Below are 21,265 nucleotides of genomic sequence, written 5' to 3'. Positions count from 1 at the left end.
TGTGGGAGGACATCTCATCAAGCCTGTGAGATACACGGGTGACCAGGCCACAGTAGCTGGCTCTGTTAACGCGTTACAACTCATGATGACCAGCACGCATGAAGCGGCAGAAGAGTACGGCACCGTTGAAGACTTTGAGATCCGCCTTGGTGGTGTACAGCTGAACCTAGTGACACAGTTGATCTACCGTGGCAGTGTAATTGCACAAGATGGATACTGTGACAAAGACATCAGGTCACGGATCGCACGTGCAGAAGATGTGTTTTCTAAGAGAAAAAAACTGCTGACAAAAGCCTTTAGTTTGACCCTGAAAAAAGAGACTAATCAAGACGGTGGTCTGGAGTACATGGCTGTACGGTGCAGAAACATGGACACTTAGCAAAGAAGAGACCACAGTTAGATTCAATTATCACTCCAATGGGAGAATTTGGCTTTCAAATCTATTTTATGAATGAAAAATTTAGCTTGCAACAGAATAATATTAATAATCATTTCTACGTTGCTATCGTCTACTAAAAAAAATCTAAATTTAATCCTTTATTGTCATTCAAATTAGAACTTTACAGTACGGATGAGGACAACATTGTCTTGCATTAGCTCGTTGTAGTGCAGGATAAAAGAGCAATAAGGGGCAGAGTGTTTGCATTTACAAAAGAAGGTGCAGATATAGATTACTGTACAGATAAATATATTGCACGTTTATGGATGGATGTTATATTGTCTTTATAGTCCAGCGAGTTAATCCGTTTTGGGGGGAGTTGAGGGGATTATTTTGATGCGTTCGAGAGTCTGATGGCCTGAGGGAAGAAGCTGTTACAGAACCTGGAGGTTCTGCTACGGAGGCTGCGGAACCTCTTTCTAGGAGTCTCTGCTGATTTTCCGATGTCTGATTGAATGCTAAAAACGTTATGACAGACCGCCTTAAAAAATGGAATGGAATGTTACATTTTTTTACTGAATGAGACACCCAGAATGTACATAAAAATAAAGAATGTGGGATTTACAATATCAACTATAAACGATAAAACCCTGAATATTGACAACATATGAACGTCACACCCCCTCTCCATCCACATCAAGCAAAATGAAACAAACAGCGAAATATGAACACGAAGGATAAAAAAATAACCCACCTACAATCTGATATATGTGATTTATTACTAAGCTTCAGAACTTTGTTGTAAAAATCTCCTTCCACGTCTGTCCCTGACACCCACATTTCAGGCTCTGGAAACACTCTGTTGAAACACTCCCCAACCACACTGCTTGGTGCCTCCTCTGACCTGCTGTGACCTACATGACCATAGTAACTATTTAGATGACCATAGTAACTATTTAGATGACCATAGTAACTATTTAGATGACCATAGTAACTAATTAGATGACCATAGTAACTATTTAGATGACCAGAGTAACTAATTAGATTACCATAGCACAGGGGTGGGCAATTAATTTTTTACCGGGGGCCGCATGAGCAACCCGAGCACTGCTGGAGGGCCACATCGACAATATTTCAATTAAATTTTGCTCAATATTATTTTTGATATATACCGTAAGATAAATAATAATAATAGTAATACTTCAACATAGTGTGTGTAACAGCATTCCATGACTAATATAAATAAATTAACATTAATAATAAATGACAGTAAAATAAGCACACGTATGACTGAGGAGTCATAGTGTAACTTTGTGTGGTGTTTGAGTTGTCTGACTTTTTGTGTGGCCATAAACGCACCAGTGGTTTAGTGGTATGCGTGTTGGTGACAGATGACAAGTTGGTTTTGGCCTGGTTTGTACGGCAGAAAATGACTAGTTTTTCCAGATAGGAGTGTTTTACTCATGTTTTTGGTGTGGTTATGTCCGAATATAAACAGTTTTGCTCAATAAAGTGATCGATATAATTCCTGTCCTCGAAGCATCTCGATAGACGTTACAATAATTGAACGGTGTTGACGAACACCGTTAGGGCCACTTGTTGTCACTGTCACTCAAAGGCATTGCAAAATTACACAGAATAAATATGTTTATTTTGTTTAGAATTAATTGTTTAGAATGTTTATTTATTCATATACAGTATATTTTATTTTTCCTATTATCAAAACCAACCTGTCAGCACTCTCCTCAGACTGAGTACAGCTGTCCACTATATATATGTATATATATATATTTTTTTTTTAAACCTAGGTCAATGCTAATCTAATCCAATGCTATGCTAACTCAATGCTAACCTAGCTCAATGCTATGCTAACAGTGTCACACCTCTTCGGCCCACGCCTCACGTGCAGCTGTCACTCACACAGCCTCTTCACACACACACATTCCTTATCTAAAAATGTCTCCCAGCAGGGCCTCCTTTTTTTTCTTTTCTTTTTTTACTGAGTCACACGCACACACATCTTTCCCCAAAAAGCGAGAGCCTTCTTGCAAACTATAGTGTTACACAGTTACAATCACCAGCACAGTTAAAAACAAATTCAAATGACTGGAATTCGCTCGCAGCGCCAAAGGGGGGGGCGATCCAACCTCTTGATAAGCGGAAGAAGATAATTATATGGATGGATCATTCACTCATATGTTTTCTGTACATAACTTTGTCTATTTTCTCACAAGCACACACATATTGGACAATTTCCCAGCTTTTGCAGATCAGCGGGGGTGCGAAAAAAGCGTGAGGGAACTCTCACAAAAGCGTGAGAGGGGAGGTTGCGTGAGGGAGGGGGAATACCGAGAGGTATAATGTTTGCCTTTCAGAAGAGGGGAATTAAAACAGATAAGAAACCAGGTGCTACACAAAAGTTATTAAATTACGCACATATATATATAAACAATCACAAAACACACCCCGTGGTCCGGACCAATATACCAATATAAACAACTTTGCACGCGTGCTTGTGGAATCGGCCGTCTCATAACAAACACAGGTCCCTTCATTACTCATACAACGGCGATTAACCCGTTCAGCGGAGCAGCCCCTGGTTTACTCCCTGACCAATACACGGCAACAGCATAAAAGCACCATAGAGTCACTGATAATCACCCAATGCTCTACAGTCATCATGTTTTGGTCAGTTCCATACAGTTTCACCAAAGCTTCACCAAAGCTCTACCATATGGAGCGCGATCTCTACCCGTCTATCTGCAGCCAATTAAACAGAACGTCGTGACAAATACAGCTCAGTTGATCTCCTTTACCGGAGTCACCAAACGGTCACCCAATATGAGGCTTTTCCACCGCTGCAGTTTCCACATAGACAGATATGTCGCACATTCATAGACTTCATAATTTTGTATGGGCCAAATGTCACACCAGTTAGCAAACCCTGCCTTAAATTTAGCTGTATCCAACTCTGGCTAATTCTGATGCACTTGCAGAAAGAAGCCTCCTTTTCCGACAACGAGGAAGAGGAGGAAGAGGTTAAGAAATGTATTCGTCTCACATAGTCTATGCTTCAAAAACACTCTAAACCACCAAAATTCTATTAACAATCCCCTTAACGCTAAAAAAAAGAAATCACAAGTTTTCAACAAACACACAGACAAATGATCACATATAAAACAACTCAATCCAACCATAATTTACCCCATTCCAGGTTGTTTTTGGAGAACCTGACTAAACCTATCTTTTATCAAAAGCAGGTTCAGCTTTAGTCTTATCGATCCGGCTCTCTCCAGGCAGAAAATGTTTACACTTTAAAGCAAACTGCTTACCTTGTGATGCGCGCGTGCAACATATTGTCTGCCTGACAGAGAGAGCGGGAGCGGCTGTCGACCTGTAGCTTCTGGGCCATCCTGTTCGTGACGCCAATTTGTGTGGTGGATTGTCCGAAGCTTAAGCAGGCAACAAAAGTAGTTTAGTACAACACATTTATTTACCCATTATCAGAAGTGCAGGTTGAATTGAGTTGTCCGTGCAAGCAGACACAATGTACTCCGGAGCACACAAGACACACGCAAGCCAAAATCACTGTCAGTCCTGGTTTCCTCTCCATCTTTATCTGGGTCTTCGTGCGTCACAGTTTTATCTCGTGCGTCATTTGTTTTTGCAACATCCTTGGATTCCTTAATCATACTTAAACAATCAAAACTTTCTGTAGACAGGTTGGCATGACTTAATATTCACTTTTGTCCCACACCCGGGGACACAGAAACAGAAGAGAAATCAAATGAGTATACATTATTGACAGACATGAAATATAGGTCAAAGGTCAGACATTCTACTACAACTTCATACTTCAGAACCGACTCCCACACTTGCCGTCAGGGTGCGCAATACAACGTAAACCGTTGGCCAACCAAAAAGTAACCACAGAACACTATACGGTATAGTGCTCTGTGGTTACTTTTTGGTTGGCCAAGCAGACGTGACGACAGGCTGTCCTCACTCAGGTCCGCACGGACCCGGAGGGGGCGTGCCTTAAGTCCGGCTGGAAATCGGTAGAAATTCAGGAGAATGGTTGTCCCGGGAGATTTTCGGGAGAGGCACTGAAATTCGTGAGTCTCCCGGAAAATTCGGGAGGGTTGGCAAGTATGGATGTGGGGGCCATGGTCTTTCTGGTTTTACTCACCCGGCTGGAATCGTCAGACGTGTTGTAATCCGGCTCGAAGGACCAAGAAGATGTCAGGTTCAAACACTGAAGACATCTAATAATCAGACAAGAAGCAAGGAATCATGCAGAGACAAGAGTTCAATTTAGCTCATGAGGAGACACGTGTTTTGGGCTGTATTCAATACACTAATCTGGGTGTTAGAATCGAATGGACCCTCACTTGACCTTTGAGGCTCAAATAAAACAACTGTACAAGACCTCCTTCTACCACCTCAGGAACATTGCTAAACTCCGCCCCTCACTCAATCTCTCTGATGCCGAGAGGCTCGTCCACGCCTTTGTCTCCTCCAGGCTAGGCTACTGCTACGCACTTCTTGTCGGGATCCCCAGCAAGAACATCCAGAAGCTGCAATACATACAGAATAGTGCTGCTAGGATCCTGAGGAGAGTGCGGAAATATGACCATATCACACCAACTCTCAAATCCCTTCACTGGCTTCCTGTTCCACTCAGGATTGAATTCAAAGTCTCCCTACTGACCCACCAGTGCCTCCCTAGAAATGCCCCCCTCTACCTCAAAGAACTACCCACCCCCAAATCCTCCACACGACACCTCCGCTCCGGACAGGCTGACCTCCTCCAACCTCCGAGGACAAAGCTACGAACAATGGGAGACCGGGCTTTCTGCTCCGCCGCTCCCAGTCTGTGGAACGCTCTCCCTGACCACCTGAGGGCACCACAGACTGTGAATGTTTTTTAAAAAGGCTTAAAAACCCTTCTTTTTAAAAAAGCCTTTTTTTAGATATATGCATACTAGCTTTAGCTATTTTTCTGTTCTAGTTTTTATTTTTTTAAATTTTTTTATATCTTTTTATTTGTATTTTTTATTTTTGTATTTTTTATTTTATTTTTTTTAATACACTGTAGCACTTTGAGGTTGTTTACTCAATGTAAAGTGCTTTTTACAAATAAAATCTATTATTATTATTATTTTTATTATAGTTAAACTATGTTCTAAAAGTCACCTCTATTTATTTGGAAGGTCCCTGTTACATCACTGAAGCTGTCGCTGAGGGAAGGGGGTAATCTCCACAACTCCAGTTAGACACAATATATGATTATGGAATAAATGAAAATCAGTTGACGCAGGTCATGTGGCCTTGTCTCTGCTCTGTCTGCGTCACGGCGGTGTTCGGCCTTGGCCGTCAGCATGCCGAGTCTGGACACAACACTGATAAAGTCAGCTGGCAATCTTTTGGATTGCCAGCTTGCACAGATACAAAAATACCACTTCAGCACAATTTACAATAATTTATAGCAACGGCCCTTAAGCATAAAGTTAGTGTGATAATACTGTATATACATGTTTATTCTAACAGTTTGTAAGGCAATATGTGTCACCTGATAGGCTGCATCTTCCTGTCACATGACAAATAATGCAGGTTACCATTCAACAACTGTGTGTTTTAGAAGAAGAACACACACGCGTGTGCTTTCAACCCTTTTTTCCAACTTTTCTACATCTGTCCATTTTCTACAGCTTAGATATTTTTGTCTTCTCGTGTGTTCATGCATGAGGGCCGACTTGCCCTCTCTGTGGTTCTGCTCCTGACTTTTGACTGCGCGTTCAGGAATAGACTTCCTGTTTGAAAAAGTTAGTCTTTCATGTCGACATGATACCACTTATCATTTAATTTAGAGCATTTCAAACATAACAAGTTGGAATCTGTGTGTCTGGTATTTATTTAAATAAAAAATAAAAAAATTTGTCATAAAAAAATACAATCATGTGTGCTTACGGACTGTATCCCTGCAGACTGTATTGATATACATTGATATGTAATGTAGGAACAAGAATATTGATAACAGAAAGAAACAACCATTTTATGCAAATGAGTGTAAATGGGGGAGGGAGGTTTTTTGGGTTGGTGCACTAATTGTAAGTCAGTGGTATCCAAAGTGCGGCCCGGGGGCCATTTGCGGCCCGCAGGTCATTTTTTAACGGCCCCACGGTACATTTTAAAAATACGATTGAAAAAAAATAAAAAAACATATAAAGTGGTATAAAAGAGCAAACAGGTCAAATGTAACAAGAACATTTTGCAATGTTTACTCTAATAACACAAAGTTGCCTTGCAGGCTGTGTCGTTCTTAAAAAAAAAAATAATGAATCAAAATCAGTGCCATGAATTACTGACCTATTCAAGTCTCCAATTACGTCACATTAAATATTCCAATTTGAGATATTTTTTGGGGAAAATGTTGCATATTTTGTGTTTGCCATATAAAAAACTGAGCTGTTTTTCTTTTTTTAAATAAGGGCCTAAAACGAACAAACATAAAAAACGTAAAAAACTTATAATTGACGGATAGATCTGAAGTTAATCTCGAGATTATTGTGTTAAAAGTAAACAGTAAAAAAAAATTATAATTTATTTTTTAACACTTTAATGAGTAGGACCCTTTTGGATCCCCAATAATTTTAGTGTGATTTGTTTTTGAAGTGTCATTGCTCAAAAAATAATAATGAATTAAAATCAATGGTGTTATGAGTTATTGACCTTTTTAAGGCTCCAATTATTATATAATCTCAAATATTCCACATAACAATTTTATCGGGTGAAAATATTGCATATTTTGTGTTTTTTCCATAAAAAAACAGGGTTTTCTTTGACAAAAAGAGCATACAACTTACATCTTTAAAAACGTTATATTGACAGATAGATATACCTAGTGTTGATCTAGAGCAGGGGTCCCCAAACTAAGGCCCGCGGGCCGGATCCGGCCCCCCAGCATCCAAAATCCGGCCCACAGGAAGTCCCAAGTAAAAAAAATTGTTTTATTTATTTATTTATTTATTTATTTTTTAATATTTCCTTTATAATCCATTTTCTACCGCTTGTTACTCTTGGTGTCTCCTAGTCGCTCAGGCAAATCATATTGTCTAAAAATGCATTTTCCCATCGATAACATGACAATGTTAAATGTTGATGAACATCAATGTTAATTGATGTTAAATGACAAAACGGATTATAAAGACAATGTATATATGTATATATGTGTATATATATATATATATATATATATATATATATATATATATATATATATATATATATATATATATATATATATATATATATATATATATATATATATATATGTGTGTGTGTATATATATATATATGTATACACAGCCTGGCCCCCGGCCAAATTTTTTTACCCCAATGCGGCCCCCGAGTCAAAAAGTTTGGGGACCCCTGATCTAGAGATTTAAAACTTGAATATTAATAAAAATAATAATACTGAATAATGACAATTTTTTTATATTTTTTTGACCAAAACCCTTTGGGGTCCCCAGGATCAAGCCTGAGTGGAGGCCTAAATGTAAAAATATCAAAATGGCCCCCGCTTGATTTGATTTTTCAGTGTGCGGCCCTCAGTGGAAAAAGTTTGGACACCCCTGTTGTAAGTGTATCTTGTGTTTTTTATGTTGATTTAATAAAAATTAAAAAATAATAAATAAAATGTTTTGGTTGGGGACCACTGCTTTACGCGATTAGGGTGGGGGTGGCCCTGCATACATCAAGTACTGTACTTTACAGTAAGCATGTTTGTACACTCCTAAAAAATGGTGATGTACTTCATCTTCAGCCAAAACCAGAATCAAGGTGCACGCGTCATACATTGCTGGTTCTTTTTTTTGTGTTTTTTTTGTACTTTCCCTCTTTAAAAAATTTGCAGTTGCTCCACATTTTCATGCCGCCTTTAATTATCCACGTCTTTCAAAGACTCGGGTGGCGTCTGCTGGATGAAGGAATGATGAAGGTGGAGGCGGGAGGAGGAGGAGCAGGAGGAGGAGGAGAATGAGTTCAGCTCATCCAGGATTCCGCTGCACTCAGGGATACTTGGATCTTCCGGGCTGGATGCTGTAGCTCGGTATTGTCCTGGTGTGTGTGAGGTCCCCCGCATTGCCTGGCGTGCAGACATGGGCCCCTGGATTACCGTGCTCCTGGCCGCCATCGCCCTCACTCAGGTGGTTACCGTCTCCTGCCAGGAAGACACCAAGAGCGGTGAGTAACTCGCCTTCATCTTTTTGGGCCTGGTACACGATGGAGGCGGTATAGCTCGGTTGGCAGAGTGGCCGTGCCGGCAACTTGAGGGTTCCGAGTTCGATCCCCGCTTCTGCCAACCTAGTCACTGCCGGTATGTCCTTTGGGCAAGACACTTTACCCACCTGCTCCCAGTGCCACCCACACTGGTTTACATGTAACTTAGATATTGGATTTCACTATGTCATTAGAGAAAAGCGCTATATAAATATAATTAACTTCACTTCACACTACACGACATGTGGGAGCGGGCCTTCCTATTTTGCATGTAGAGCAGGGGTGCCCAAACTTTTTGACTCGGGGGCCGCATCGGGTTAAAAAAATTTGGCCGGGGGCCGGGCTGTATATATATATATATATATATATATATATATATATATATATATATATATATATATATATATATATGTATATATACACATTGTCTTTATATTCCAGCGAGTTAATCTGTTTTGTCATTTAACATCAATTAACATTGATGTTCATCAACATTAAACATTGTCATGTTATCGATGGGAAAATGCATTTTTAGACAATATGATTTGCCTGAGCGGCTAGGAGACACCGAGAGTAACAAGCGGTAGAAAATGGATTAGAAAGGAAAGATAAAATTTAAAAAAAATAAAATAAAATAAAAAAAATTTAACTTGGGACTTCCGTGGGCCAGATTTTGGATGCTGGGGGGCCGGATCCGGCCCGCGGGCCGTAGTTTGGGGACCGATGATGTAGAAGCTGAGATAAAAGGTTGTCTTCTCTTCGTATATTTTTGTCATGTTTGCATTTTTTAAAGTTAAAGTTAAAGTACCACTGATAGTCACACACACACACTAGGTGTGGTGAGATTACCCTCTGCAATTGACCCATACCCTTGTTGCACCCCCCTGGGAGGTGAGGGGAGCAGTGAGCAGCAGCGGTGGCCACGCTCGGGAATCATTTTGGTGTTTTAACCCAGTGGTCCCCAACCACCGGTCCGTGGATCGATTGGTACCGGGCCGCAGAAGAAATTAAAAAATAAAATAAAATTAAAACAAATAAATATGTATTTTTTTAATTAAATCCACATAAAAAACACAAGATACACTTACAATTAGTGCACCAACCCCAAAAACCTCCCTCCCCCATTTACACTCTTTCACACTCATTTGCATAAAAGGGTTGTTTCTTTAAGTTATTAATATTTCTGCTTCCTACATTATATATCAATATGTATCAATACAGTCTGGATACAGTCCGTAAGCACACATGATTGTGTTTTTTTTATGACAAAAAAATTAAAAATGTACAAAAATGTCAAGTGTTGACTGGTTCGCAGTTACAAAAAGGTTGGGGGCCACTAATTTAACCCCCAATTCCGACCCTTGATGATGAGTGCCAAGCAGGGAGGTAATGGCTCCCATTTTTATAGTCTTTGGTATGACTCGGATGCAGAGTTAGACTTGTGGTCCGGGGAGTCTGTAAAGTGAAGTGAATGATATTTATATAGCGCTTTTCTCTAGTGACTCAAAGCGCTTTTACATAGTGAAACCCAATATCTAAGCTGCATTTAAACCAGTGTGGGTGGCACTGGGAGCAGGTGGGTAAAGTGTCTTGCCCAAACGGCAGTGACTGGGATGGCGAAAGCGGGGATCGAACCTGGAACCCTCAAGTTGAGGTATGCCGCCCACAAGGTCCCACCTGAGGTGGGGACCTGCTCGACCTTGATCAAGCTGAATGTCAAAAAGTGTGATTCAACCTTCACAAACGTCCCCCACCCCAGACTGAGTGCTTGTTGGAGAAGGCAAGGGCGGCTGGTCTATTTCAGTGCGAGGTCGGCACCCAATGAGTAGGTTTTGCAGCTGTAATGATGTGGACGAGACGGACAAAAGCAGGCCACTAATTTTGGTCAGGCTTCTCCCCAGAGGCACACAGGACACACCCTGAGTGAAAGGATGCTGGGTTAAAGTACCACCAAAAAGAGACAACTTAAGGGCCGTTGCACTGGTGTCATTCTCTTAAAAATAAACTTATATTTCTGTCTTTTTTTGGAACTTTAAATTCAATAAGATACATACAGTCCTGGTCAAAAGTGTACATAGACTTGTAAAGAACATCATGTCATGGCTGTCCTGAGTTTCCAATCATTTCTACAACTCTTATTTTTGTTGTGATGTAGTGATTGGAGCACATACTTGTTGCTCACAAAAACATTCATGAAGTTTGCTTCTTTTATGAATTTATTATGGCTCTACTGAAAATGTGAGGGTCAAAAGTATACATACAGCAATGTTAATATTTGCTTACATGTCCCTTGGCGAGTTGACCTGCAATAAGGCACTTTTGGTAGCCATCCACAAGCTTCTGCTTGAAATATTGACCACTCCTCTTGACAAAATTGGTGCAGTTCAGCTAAATGTGTTGGTTTTCTGACATGGACTTGTTTCTTCAGCATTGTCCACACGTTTAAGTCAGGACCTTGGAAAGGCCATTCTAAAACCTTCATTCTAGCCTGATTTAGCCATTCCTTTACCACTTTTGAGGTGTGTTTGGGGTCATTGTCCTGTTGGAACATCCAACTGCGCCCAAGACCCAACCTCCGGGCTGAGGATTTTAGCTTGTCCTGAAGAATTTGGAGGTAATCCTCCTTTTTCATTGTATCATTTACTCTCTGTAAAGCAGCAGTTCCATTGGCAGCAAAACAGGCCCAGAGCATAATACTACCACCACCATGCTTGACGGTAGACATGGTGTTCCTGGGATTAAAGGCCTCACCTTTTCCCTCTCCAAACATATTGCTGGGTATTGTGGCCAAACAGCTCCATTTTTGTTTCATCTGACATCACATGGACAAAGATAAGACCTTCTGGAGGAAAGTTCTGTGGTCAGATGAAACAAAAATGTAGCTGTTTGGCCACAATACCCAGCAATATGTTTGGAGGAGAAAATCCCAGGGACAACATGCCTACCATCAAGCATGGTGGTGGTAGTATTATGCTCTGGGCCTGTTTTGCTGCCAATGGAACTGCTGCTTTAAATGGGACAATGAAAAAGGAGGATTACCTCCAACCTAAAATCCTCAGCCCGGAGGTTGGGTCTTGGGTGTTCCAACAGGACAATGACCCCCAAATACACATCAAAAGTGGTAAAAGAAAGGTTAAATCAGGCTAGAATGAAGGTTTTAGAATGGCCTTCCCAAAGTCCTGACTTAATCGTGTGGACAATGCTGAAGAAACAAGTCCATGTCAGAAAACCAACACATTTAGCTGAACTGCACCAATTTTGTCAAGAGAAGTGGTCAAAAATTCCAGCAGAAGCTTGTGGATGGTTACCAAAAGCGCCTTATTGCAGGTCAACTCGCCAAGGGACATGTAAACAAATATTAACATTGCTGTATGTATACTTTTGACCCTCACATTTTCAGTAGAGCCATAATTAATTCATAAAAGAACCAAACTTCAGGAATGTTTTTTTGTGACCAACGAGTGTGTGCTCCAATCACTACATCACAACAAAATGAGAGTTGTATCTACTACCACATTTCGTACCGTATATGTGAAGATGTGTACGAGTATGACAAATAAAGCTCCTTGAATCCTTGAAACCTTATCCAAGTACCCGAATGTGAATTGGCCCATCTCAAACTACTTTATTCCATTTTGGTACTCGCTTCCTCAGTTCCTAGAGTAACAGGACTGACAGTAACAGGAGTGAGTTTTTAGCATAGAATTAGCAAATACATATAGCCACGAGTCATTAACGCTAATAGCATGTCAACTAGGGTTGTACGGTATACCGGTATTAGTATAGTACCACGATACTAATTAATCATTTTTGGTACTACTGAAAAGTACCCAAATTTGTGGTATCATCCAAAACTAATGTAAAGTATCAAACAACAAAATAATAAGTTATTACTACATTTTAACAGAAGTGTAGATAGAATATGTTAAAAGAGAAAATAAGCAGATATTAGCAGTAAATGAACAAGTAGATTAATCATTCATTTTCTACCACTTGTCCCTAATAATGTGTACAAATTAATAGGTGTATAAATGACACAATATGTTACTGCATATGTCAGCAGACTAAATTAGGAGCCTTTATTTGTTTACTTACTAATAAAAGACAAGTTGTCTAGTATGTTCACTATTTTATTTAAGGACAAACTTGCAATAATAAACATGTGTATGATGTACCGTAAGATTTTTCTGTTAAAATAAAGACAATAATGTAATTTTTTGTGGTGCCCTTTAGTTAGAAAAGTACCGAAAAGTATCAAAATATTGATATCGAGACAACACTAATGTCAACATTAATCACATTGCTATGGAGCCTATAAAGGGAAATGGGTAAAAAAAAAATCCCTTTGTCCCTTTAGGGGCGCCGTACATTGCAGTGATTCAACAACAACAAAAATACAATTAAAATAAAAAAATACCATCCAAAAATAACTTAGAAAACAGGACTAACGTACAATTTACAGAAAAAAAATAAACCTACTTTTGGCCTTCTTATGGCCAACGATGCAACTTTCTGTCGACCATGTGACTTGTAGAATATTCCATAAGGTGTGAATTTTACTACATTTTTTATTTAAAAAAAGTATAGTTGAGATCAGGAGTAACAAAGTTTTTAAAGATTTAATTTGATTTTATTTTTACCTGGGAGCTGCTGCAGGCAGAGGTCTGTTTTAACCACGAAGCTAAATTTGTCGACTGCTTCTACCAGCAGCTTTAGTGACTCTGAGCTAGGGTCGGCCTTAAGTTATTGAAATTGTGAAATGTATTATTTATTTTGTAATTTTATTTAAATTATGCATATTCATTAACACAGAGCAACAATGTTCGCACAATAGCTCATTTTCATCCGTTGCCCTGAGGCAGGATAATACGGTGAACATTCAACAGGTCATGACACAAAAGAATACATAAATCACAAGACTTTACAAGCATACCATAAGCACAGACTGTGGACAAAAAAAGAAAACAAACAAAAACCAAGTGAAATTTAATGTCATTTGAGACAGAGACACTTCCGCTTGCTTAGAGGAAGTTGCTCTTTGTGTTGCCCAATGTGCGTTTGCAACGTTATTCTAGTTATTTTTTAATAGATTGCTATAATAAATTGAAGTAGTAGCCACCCCGGGCTGTAATGACACTAAACCTGGGGGGTCCAAACTTTATTCACTAATGACTGAACCCTGAAAAATCAAAGCCATTTTGATATTTTTCACGTTGAAAACCAGTTTATTATATAGACTTTTTGAAGAAGAGAAACCAGCCTACAACATTTACACATATTCTCGTTAAATTACAATTGTTTGCTCTTTTTATTCAGTTTTTCATGCTTGTTTTTTTCCCTTAGTAATAGTGTTTTTTAGTATGTGCCGTGGGCCGAAAAAAAGTTAAGTTAAAGTTAACCTCTTAAGGCCCAAGCTGTTTGTTTACATGATTTTTTTTATTTCTCTTTGCTATTTGGGCTTATTGGACCCTAATTAGAATAAAAACTAAAAAATCATCTTTTGATATGATGTACTTAGTCCATAAGTACACAAACGTGTACATCATTTGTAGTGACATGCCCATTTTTATTTTTACACTTTTTTTTTTCCAAATTCCATTGTATGTTATACTCTTGTGACACCACCAGATGGCAGTATAAGTGTCCACATAAGCGGCCATAAGACCCCAATTCAGTAGTGTACACAAGTTTGGAAATAAGAGCTAAAAGGTGCTGTCCACGTATGTGGCCACTAAGGCCTTTAGAGGTGAAAGTACCAATTATTGTCACACACACACACTAGGTGTGGTGAAATTTGTCCTCTGCATTTGACCCATCACCCTTTTTCAACCCCCTGGGAGGTGAGGGGAGCAGTGAGCAGCAGCAATGGCCACGCCCAGGAATCATTTTTGGTGATTTAACCCCCAATTCCAAGCCTTGATGCTGAGTGCCATGCAGGGAGGTAATGGCTCCCATTTTTATAGTCTTTGGTATGACTCGGCCGGGGTTTGAACTCACAATCTCAGGGCGAATACTCTAACCACTAGGCCAAAAATAATAGTTTCAGGCCACAAATGACCCACGGGCCACACTTTGGACAGCCTCGTAGAATATCTGCCGCAAGTTTGATTATACTTCATTGTAAAGGTTCATTTTGAGACAACGGATACTATTTTTTCCAGTGCTCAACATAGTTTGAATGATCTATAAATATCCATCCCATCGATTTTCTACCGCTTGTCCCTTTCGGGGTGGCGGGGGATTGCCGGAGCCTATCTCAGCTGCATTTGGGCGGAAGGCGGGGTACACCCTGGACAAGTCGCCACCTCATGGCAGAGCCAACACAGATAGACAGACAACATTCACTATATTTATTACATTTCATATCAATGTGAAGGACACTTTTCTTGATAAAATATATATTTTATTGTTCATTCATACATTTTATTGTCAATAATTGAGAGGAATTGCGCCCAAACATGTTCCGCAGGTTAACAAATAATAATAATAATAATAATAATAGATTTTATTTGTAAAAAAGCACTTTACATTGAGTAAACAACCTCAAAGTGCTACAGTGTATTAAAAAATAAAGATAAAGAGATAATAAAAAATATTAAAAATAAAAAATAAAACAGCCAAATAGCTAGAACTAGTATGCATATATCTAGAAAAAGTTTTTTTTTTTTTTTTTTTAAAAAGGGTTTTTAAGCCTTTTTTAAAAGCATCCACAGTCTGTGGTGCCCTCAAGTAACCTCATTATTTGCGTTGTGCCGCCCCGGTTTTGAGCAGGTCTCAAACATGTTCAGTAATTCTCAAAACAGGCTGGAAATCTTTAAAAATTGCTCCATTGTGAGGCCTTTTTTTGGGCCTCGGACCACCACAAGTCTAAAATGTTTTAAACAAAGGAAGATGTTTAAACGACTTATTGCAGAATAACCTTCATAAGGAGGGGACGGACCATAAAGCCTTAGCAAAAAAAAATTGTAGTTGACATCAATATTAGGCTGAGCTCTTTCAAGGTGCAAAGAATAAAGTAATCAAAAGGTGCTAAACACACACATTCTTGCTTGGTTTTGGTTGCAGTTCTGCATGCAGGAGGCCTGCTGCAGGCGTGGCATAGCCCAAATAAAGATAAACCACACGTGCTCGGCCAAAACCAGCGTATATTACATGGACTGTGGGTTTCCCCAAAATAACTGCTGCTAGTGAGAGGGAGCGTCTTCCTCAGGGTGGGGCTTCACCACATAATTATGCCCTGCATGGAAAGGCTCACAAAGCTTGCAGCAGGTGGTCATATTCTGGACAAAAGCAGCCCAGACAGACATTTTTTATTTACCGTTCACTAACACAGAACACTTGGCAACATTTTACGAAGTATATCACGTGTAGATTGTTCCAGGTGTATAATTAACCCTAGTCTAATTGCACTGATTGATCCATCATTCACAACCGTACACCTGGAAAGCCCCCTTTATTCTCTGTGATCGTCTGTAAATGTTATACATTAAACATAATGAGCCCATCATTTTGCACACGCCTTCAAATGACTGTATAATTTGTGTTTGCAGTGTTTCGGATACCAACGCACACTTTATGAGTTAATCGTCTAAACTCTAAAACTAACCTTTAAAGTGCTCGCAAAGTGCTGCCGAGCTTTTGCATGAAAAGCCATCAAAATAAGTCAACGAGACAATTTATTTGTGAGAGGTGGATTGCCAACTGTCAGGTTCCAACACTGATGACATCTATTAAACAAGACAAGAGGCAAAGAATTAAACGGAGACAGAATTTAATTTGGACTCAATTGAGGAGAGACGCCGTCGACCTGTAACCTCTTACAGTGTCTTTGCATGAGCTGACGAAAAAGGTTTACGTCTCCTCCTTTATTCGGACACTCCCTGTTTACTCAACAATGTCTGCTTCCAAAGGAATGGGGAGTATGTAAACAGTCATTGTTTTTGGTCACATTAACACAAAAGAAAAAGATGCCTCGGTCTTGGGCTGGTCCTGGATTCAGCTTGAGCAGGTCTTCGATGACAATAGATAACCCCCTCCCGTCTCCTCCCATCGTACACAATGGAATTTTCCAAGCCTTTGCTTGGTGCAACAAAGACAGCCTCTTGTCTGTTCATTGGGAACTCAGAAAACGGAAAGTTTTTTGATAATTTACATACAATTTTTCGGACACCAACCACTGTGAATTATTACATATTAGTGCATATTAGTGGGCCATGAATGACCATTTTCACTTAATTGGTCAGACACACCCGCGACCCCAAGAGGGACAAGCGGTAGGAAATGGATGGTCAGACACACTTCATCTTGCTAAAGAACATGCTTAGCAATGCAGCTCAAGCGGCTTGTCACGTATAGAAAAACACCAACAGCACCCCGTATGTGTTTAAAGGGGACCACGCCTGATGGTTTTAATCGACATTTGAAACACTTCCTTATGGTCTTGACAATATGTGTTGGATATACTTTGGTGCACATTTTGTAAAAAATTTTGCTCAACAGTCATATTTAAAACCCGTTTTTGTTCATGTTTGTTTTGAAGGCGTTCCCAGATTGCAAATGAAACCATGCCCCACCCTCTCCAAAAGAACATCAATTTATCTTCTAAAAATTAACACTGTTTAAAAAAAATACAATAAAATAAATAAAATAAATAAATAAATATATAATATATATATATATATATATATATATATATATATATATATATATATATTATATATATGTATATATACATATATATATATATATAATATATATATATATATATATATATATATATATATATATATATATATATATATATATATATATATATATATATATATATATATATATATATAATGTATATATACATATATATATACATATATACACACATATATATATATATAATCTTACAGTCGTCACTGCTAATCCAGACACATTCAAAAATATATGTCATAAATATTACACAGATTCACCTGTTCCCAACATTAGGTACACCTGCTCACTCTACGATCGATTAACGTCTGTGTTATTATGCATATGTTAAAGACTAGATGAAAATAACTTTATCGTACCTCTTTTTGGTTTCCTCAAAGCCTGAAGCACAGTGGGAGGAGCTCTGAGAGCTTTACCAAACGTCCAAATGAGTACATCCACCTCGCTGTGACATCACAATGTAGCCGGACTGCAAAGTCCCGCAAACAGAGACATCCAAAGCTGCATGCAAGCTCACGCCAAGATGCATAAACCTTATGATTTGATGCTTTGTCTGATGCGAGCATCCAAGAGTAAAAAACATTTAAAAAAATTAAAAATAAAATATTCAGTCTAAGCATGGGCCCCTGGAGAGGGCGTCCAGACTGAGGCCAATGAAGAACAAAAACCTCATAGCCATAGCACACATAAGCTTGTGTGTAAGAGCAAAACATCAAAGAACACAAAGGACATTAAATACATTAAAATATGATGCAACCAGCCATTTCTACATACAGCTACAAAAGTAAAAAATAAATGAATAAAAAAAACAAAAAAAACCATACACTGTGGAGGCCACTGCGGTGTTCCACTCCATTGTCTGCTGGGGTGGGGGGGAGCATGGCCAAAGACAGGAGCAGACCCAACAAAGCAACCAAGAGAGCCGACTCCCCCCTCGGCCGCCCACCAACACTCGGCCAGTGTCTAGTCCGCATGGACGAGATTCATAGGTCAGAAAAGAGGAAAATCTTCATAGGTCCCCTTTAAATGCCTTTCCACTCGATGGCAAAAGGTACATTCTTAACATGTGTATCCACCTGTTGCCATTTATACACCATTTTCTTTTTGTGATATTTTTCTAATGTAAACTATGTAAATTAAGGTTTTGGAACACTGATTTACCCAGAAATTCAGATGATCAGCAGGTGGTAAGCTCCTCGTACTCGTTTGTACACTACATGAGTATGACGTCTTCTACATGAGTACGACGCCTTTGAAGACGTACCTTATTCTGTTTCCAAAACAACGTGTAAATACAAGATCACTTGCTGGATTTCTCGGAGAATGGTGAAATCTAATGCATGAATCTATTCCCAGTAGCTCAGAGGACAACGCACATGATTCGTTGAATGACCTGCCGAAATGGACTCACTTCACACAGAATCCCACCATCAGATCATGCCGGTCTCTGGTGTGAAGTCAGTCAACAATTGCTTACAAAACAACACTGCGGGAGGACTAGGTGTTTGATTTCACATTCTTCTTAAGACTTTTTGATGCACGGACAGCGTTCAGTTCCGGATGGTCAATGGGGGAAAACAGGAAAAAAGACTACTGTGGACAGTTGGAAACATTGCTATTCAAATGACAACTTTTTCATTTCAACAAACCTTATGTTCAAAAACAGTGTTTTTGTTAGGGATGTGCGGCAAAATGGTCTGATATTGGCATTCAAATTAGGTATCTGTATTGGTTTTTTCGGCTGATAATGATGAGGTATTGCTTGGATTTGGCCCAAATATAGAATGTGAAACGTGACTTTCACCGGCATTTGAGCGATGACCTCATCAAACTGCGTCGTGCTCAGCAGAGCAACAAGCTCACTAGTTCACTATGTCCGCGGTCCGGAGTTACTCTATTTCTAAGCTGCGCCTTCAGATTGTATCGATCAATAATGCTGAGATGTGACCTGACATTCCTTTGAATGATGTCATTATCAGCTGTTTCGAAAATTAAGTGCTAGAATACCAGGAAGAAAGCTAATATAGAGCATTTCTAGTGTTTTAGTTGTTGTTGGACAGCTTTTAAGGTAACGCATTAATGACTATTGAGATGATGCCTGGTCTTAATAACTTTGTTTTAGCTACCAACTCAATCAGTGATCATGTGACATTCACACGTTCATTTCGTCTCGTATTGTCTATTGCAATTCTCTTTTCACTCTTTCCAACAAGTCAACGCTAAAGAGACTTTAGACTGTACAAAATGCAGCTGCCAGACGTTTGACCGGTGCACCCAGAACAGCCCGTATCACCCCCATTTTATCCAGTCTTCATTGGCTTCCAGTTCAATTCCGCATTGAGTTTAAAATGTTTGTCCTGACATTGGTGGGGCCCCTCAGTACATCACTGACTTGCTATGCCCCTACTCTTCAGGACGCAGCCTCCGGTCTTCATGCCAGGGTCTTCTAAAGATCCCCAAAACTTGTTTTAAAACCCGTGGAGACCTGGCATTCCAGGCTATAGCTCCCAGACTCTGGAACAACTTGCACCAGTCCCTCCGGGATCTTGACTGTGTTGAAACGTGTCAGAAAAATTGTATGTAAATTATCAAAAAACTTTCCGTTCTCTGAGTTCCCAATGAGCAGACAAGAGGCTGTCTTTGTTGCAACAAGCAAAGGCTTGGAAAATTCCTTTGTGTACGATGGGAGGAGACGGGAGGGGGTTATCTATTGTGACCGAAGACCTGCTCAGGCTGAAGCCAGGACCAGCCCAAGACCGAGGCATATTTTTTCTTTTGTGTTATTGTGACCAAAAACAAAGACTGTTTACAAAACCGCCATTCCTTTAGAAACAGATGTTGTTATGTAAACATGGAAAGTCCAAATAAAAAGAGGTGGCTTACAATCTTTCGCCAGAGCGTGGGTGACACTGTAAGAGGTTACAGGTCGACACGTTTCTCTTCAATTGAGCAAAATGGAATTATGCCTCTGTTTGATTCTTTGCTTCTTGTCTTGTTTAATAGATGTCATCAGTGTTTGAACCTGACAAAACGTTTAAGAAACATTTAAAAACTTCTCTTTTTAGTATCCATCAATCAAAGTTTATTTATATAGCTCTAAATCACAAGTGTCTCAAAGGGCTGCACAAGCCACAACGACATCCTCGGCTCAGATCCCCCATCAGGGCAAGAAAAATCTCAGCCCAATGTGATACAATGAGAAACCTTGGAGGGGACCCCAGATGTGGGGACCCCTCCCCTGGGCGACCGGTGCAATGGACGTTGAGTGGATCTAGTTAATAGTGTGAGAGTCCAGTCCATAGTGGATCTAGTTAATAGTGTGAGAGTCCAGTCCATAGTGGATCTAGTTAATAGTGTGAGAGTCCAGTCCATAACGGATCTAGTTAATAGTGTGAGAGTCCAGTCCATAGTGGATCTAGTTAATAGTGTGAGAGTCCAGTCCATAACGGATCTAGTTAATAGTGTGAGAGTCCAGTCCATAGTGGAGCTACTTAATAGTGTGAGAGTCCAGTCCATAGTGGATCTAACATAATAGTGAGAGTCCAGTCCATAGTGGATCTAACATAATAGTGAGAGTCCAGTCCATAGTGGATCTAACATAATAGTGAGAGTCCAGTCCATAGTGGATCTAACATAATAGTGAGACTCCAGTCCATAGTGGGGCCAGCAGGAGATCATCTTGAGCGGAGACAGGTCAACAGCGCAGAGACGTCCCCAACTGATGCACAGTTGAGTGGTCCACCCCGGGTGCTGACTTTGAACAGCTAGTACATCATCTGTGGTTACCTAATAACCTCTCCACGCAGGAGAGGGGGGCAGAGCCAAAAAGAGACGGCAGATCAACTGGTCTAAAAAGGGGGTCTATTTAAATGCTAGTGTATACAAATGAGTTTTAAGATGGGACTT

The 21,265-nt window shown here is 39.7% G+C and overlaps 1 protein-coding gene across 2 annotated transcripts in view; it reads left to right on the top strand.

Annotated features, from left to right (window-relative positions):
* LOC133660060 (collagen alpha-2(V) chain-like) overlaps positions 1-21,265 on the top strand; it is a 45,545-nt gene that overhangs the window by 2,290 nt on the left and 21,990 nt on the right. Inside the window, exon 3 of one of the 2 annotated variants that reach the window (XM_062063159.1) lies at positions 8,342-8,623. In XM_062063159.1, the coding sequence (XP_061919143.1) occupies positions 8,539-8,623 (85 nt within the window). In that variant the 5' untranslated portion in view covers positions 8,342-8,538. The remainder of the gene's footprint in view (positions 1-8,341; positions 8,624-21,265) is intronic. The other variant, XM_062063151.1, reaches the window with a different exon arrangement.

Source organism: Entelurus aequoreus, linkage group LG01, assembly GCF_033978785.1.
Source record: "Entelurus aequoreus isolate RoL-2023_Sb linkage group LG01, RoL_Eaeq_v1.1, whole genome shotgun sequence".
In the NCBI taxonomy this organism is placed as follows: domain Eukaryota; kingdom Metazoa; phylum Chordata; class Actinopteri; order Syngnathiformes; family Syngnathidae; genus Entelurus; species Entelurus aequoreus.
The sequence above is the reverse complement of the archived record's forward strand: the minus strand, read 5'-3'. Positions and strand labels throughout refer to the sequence as shown.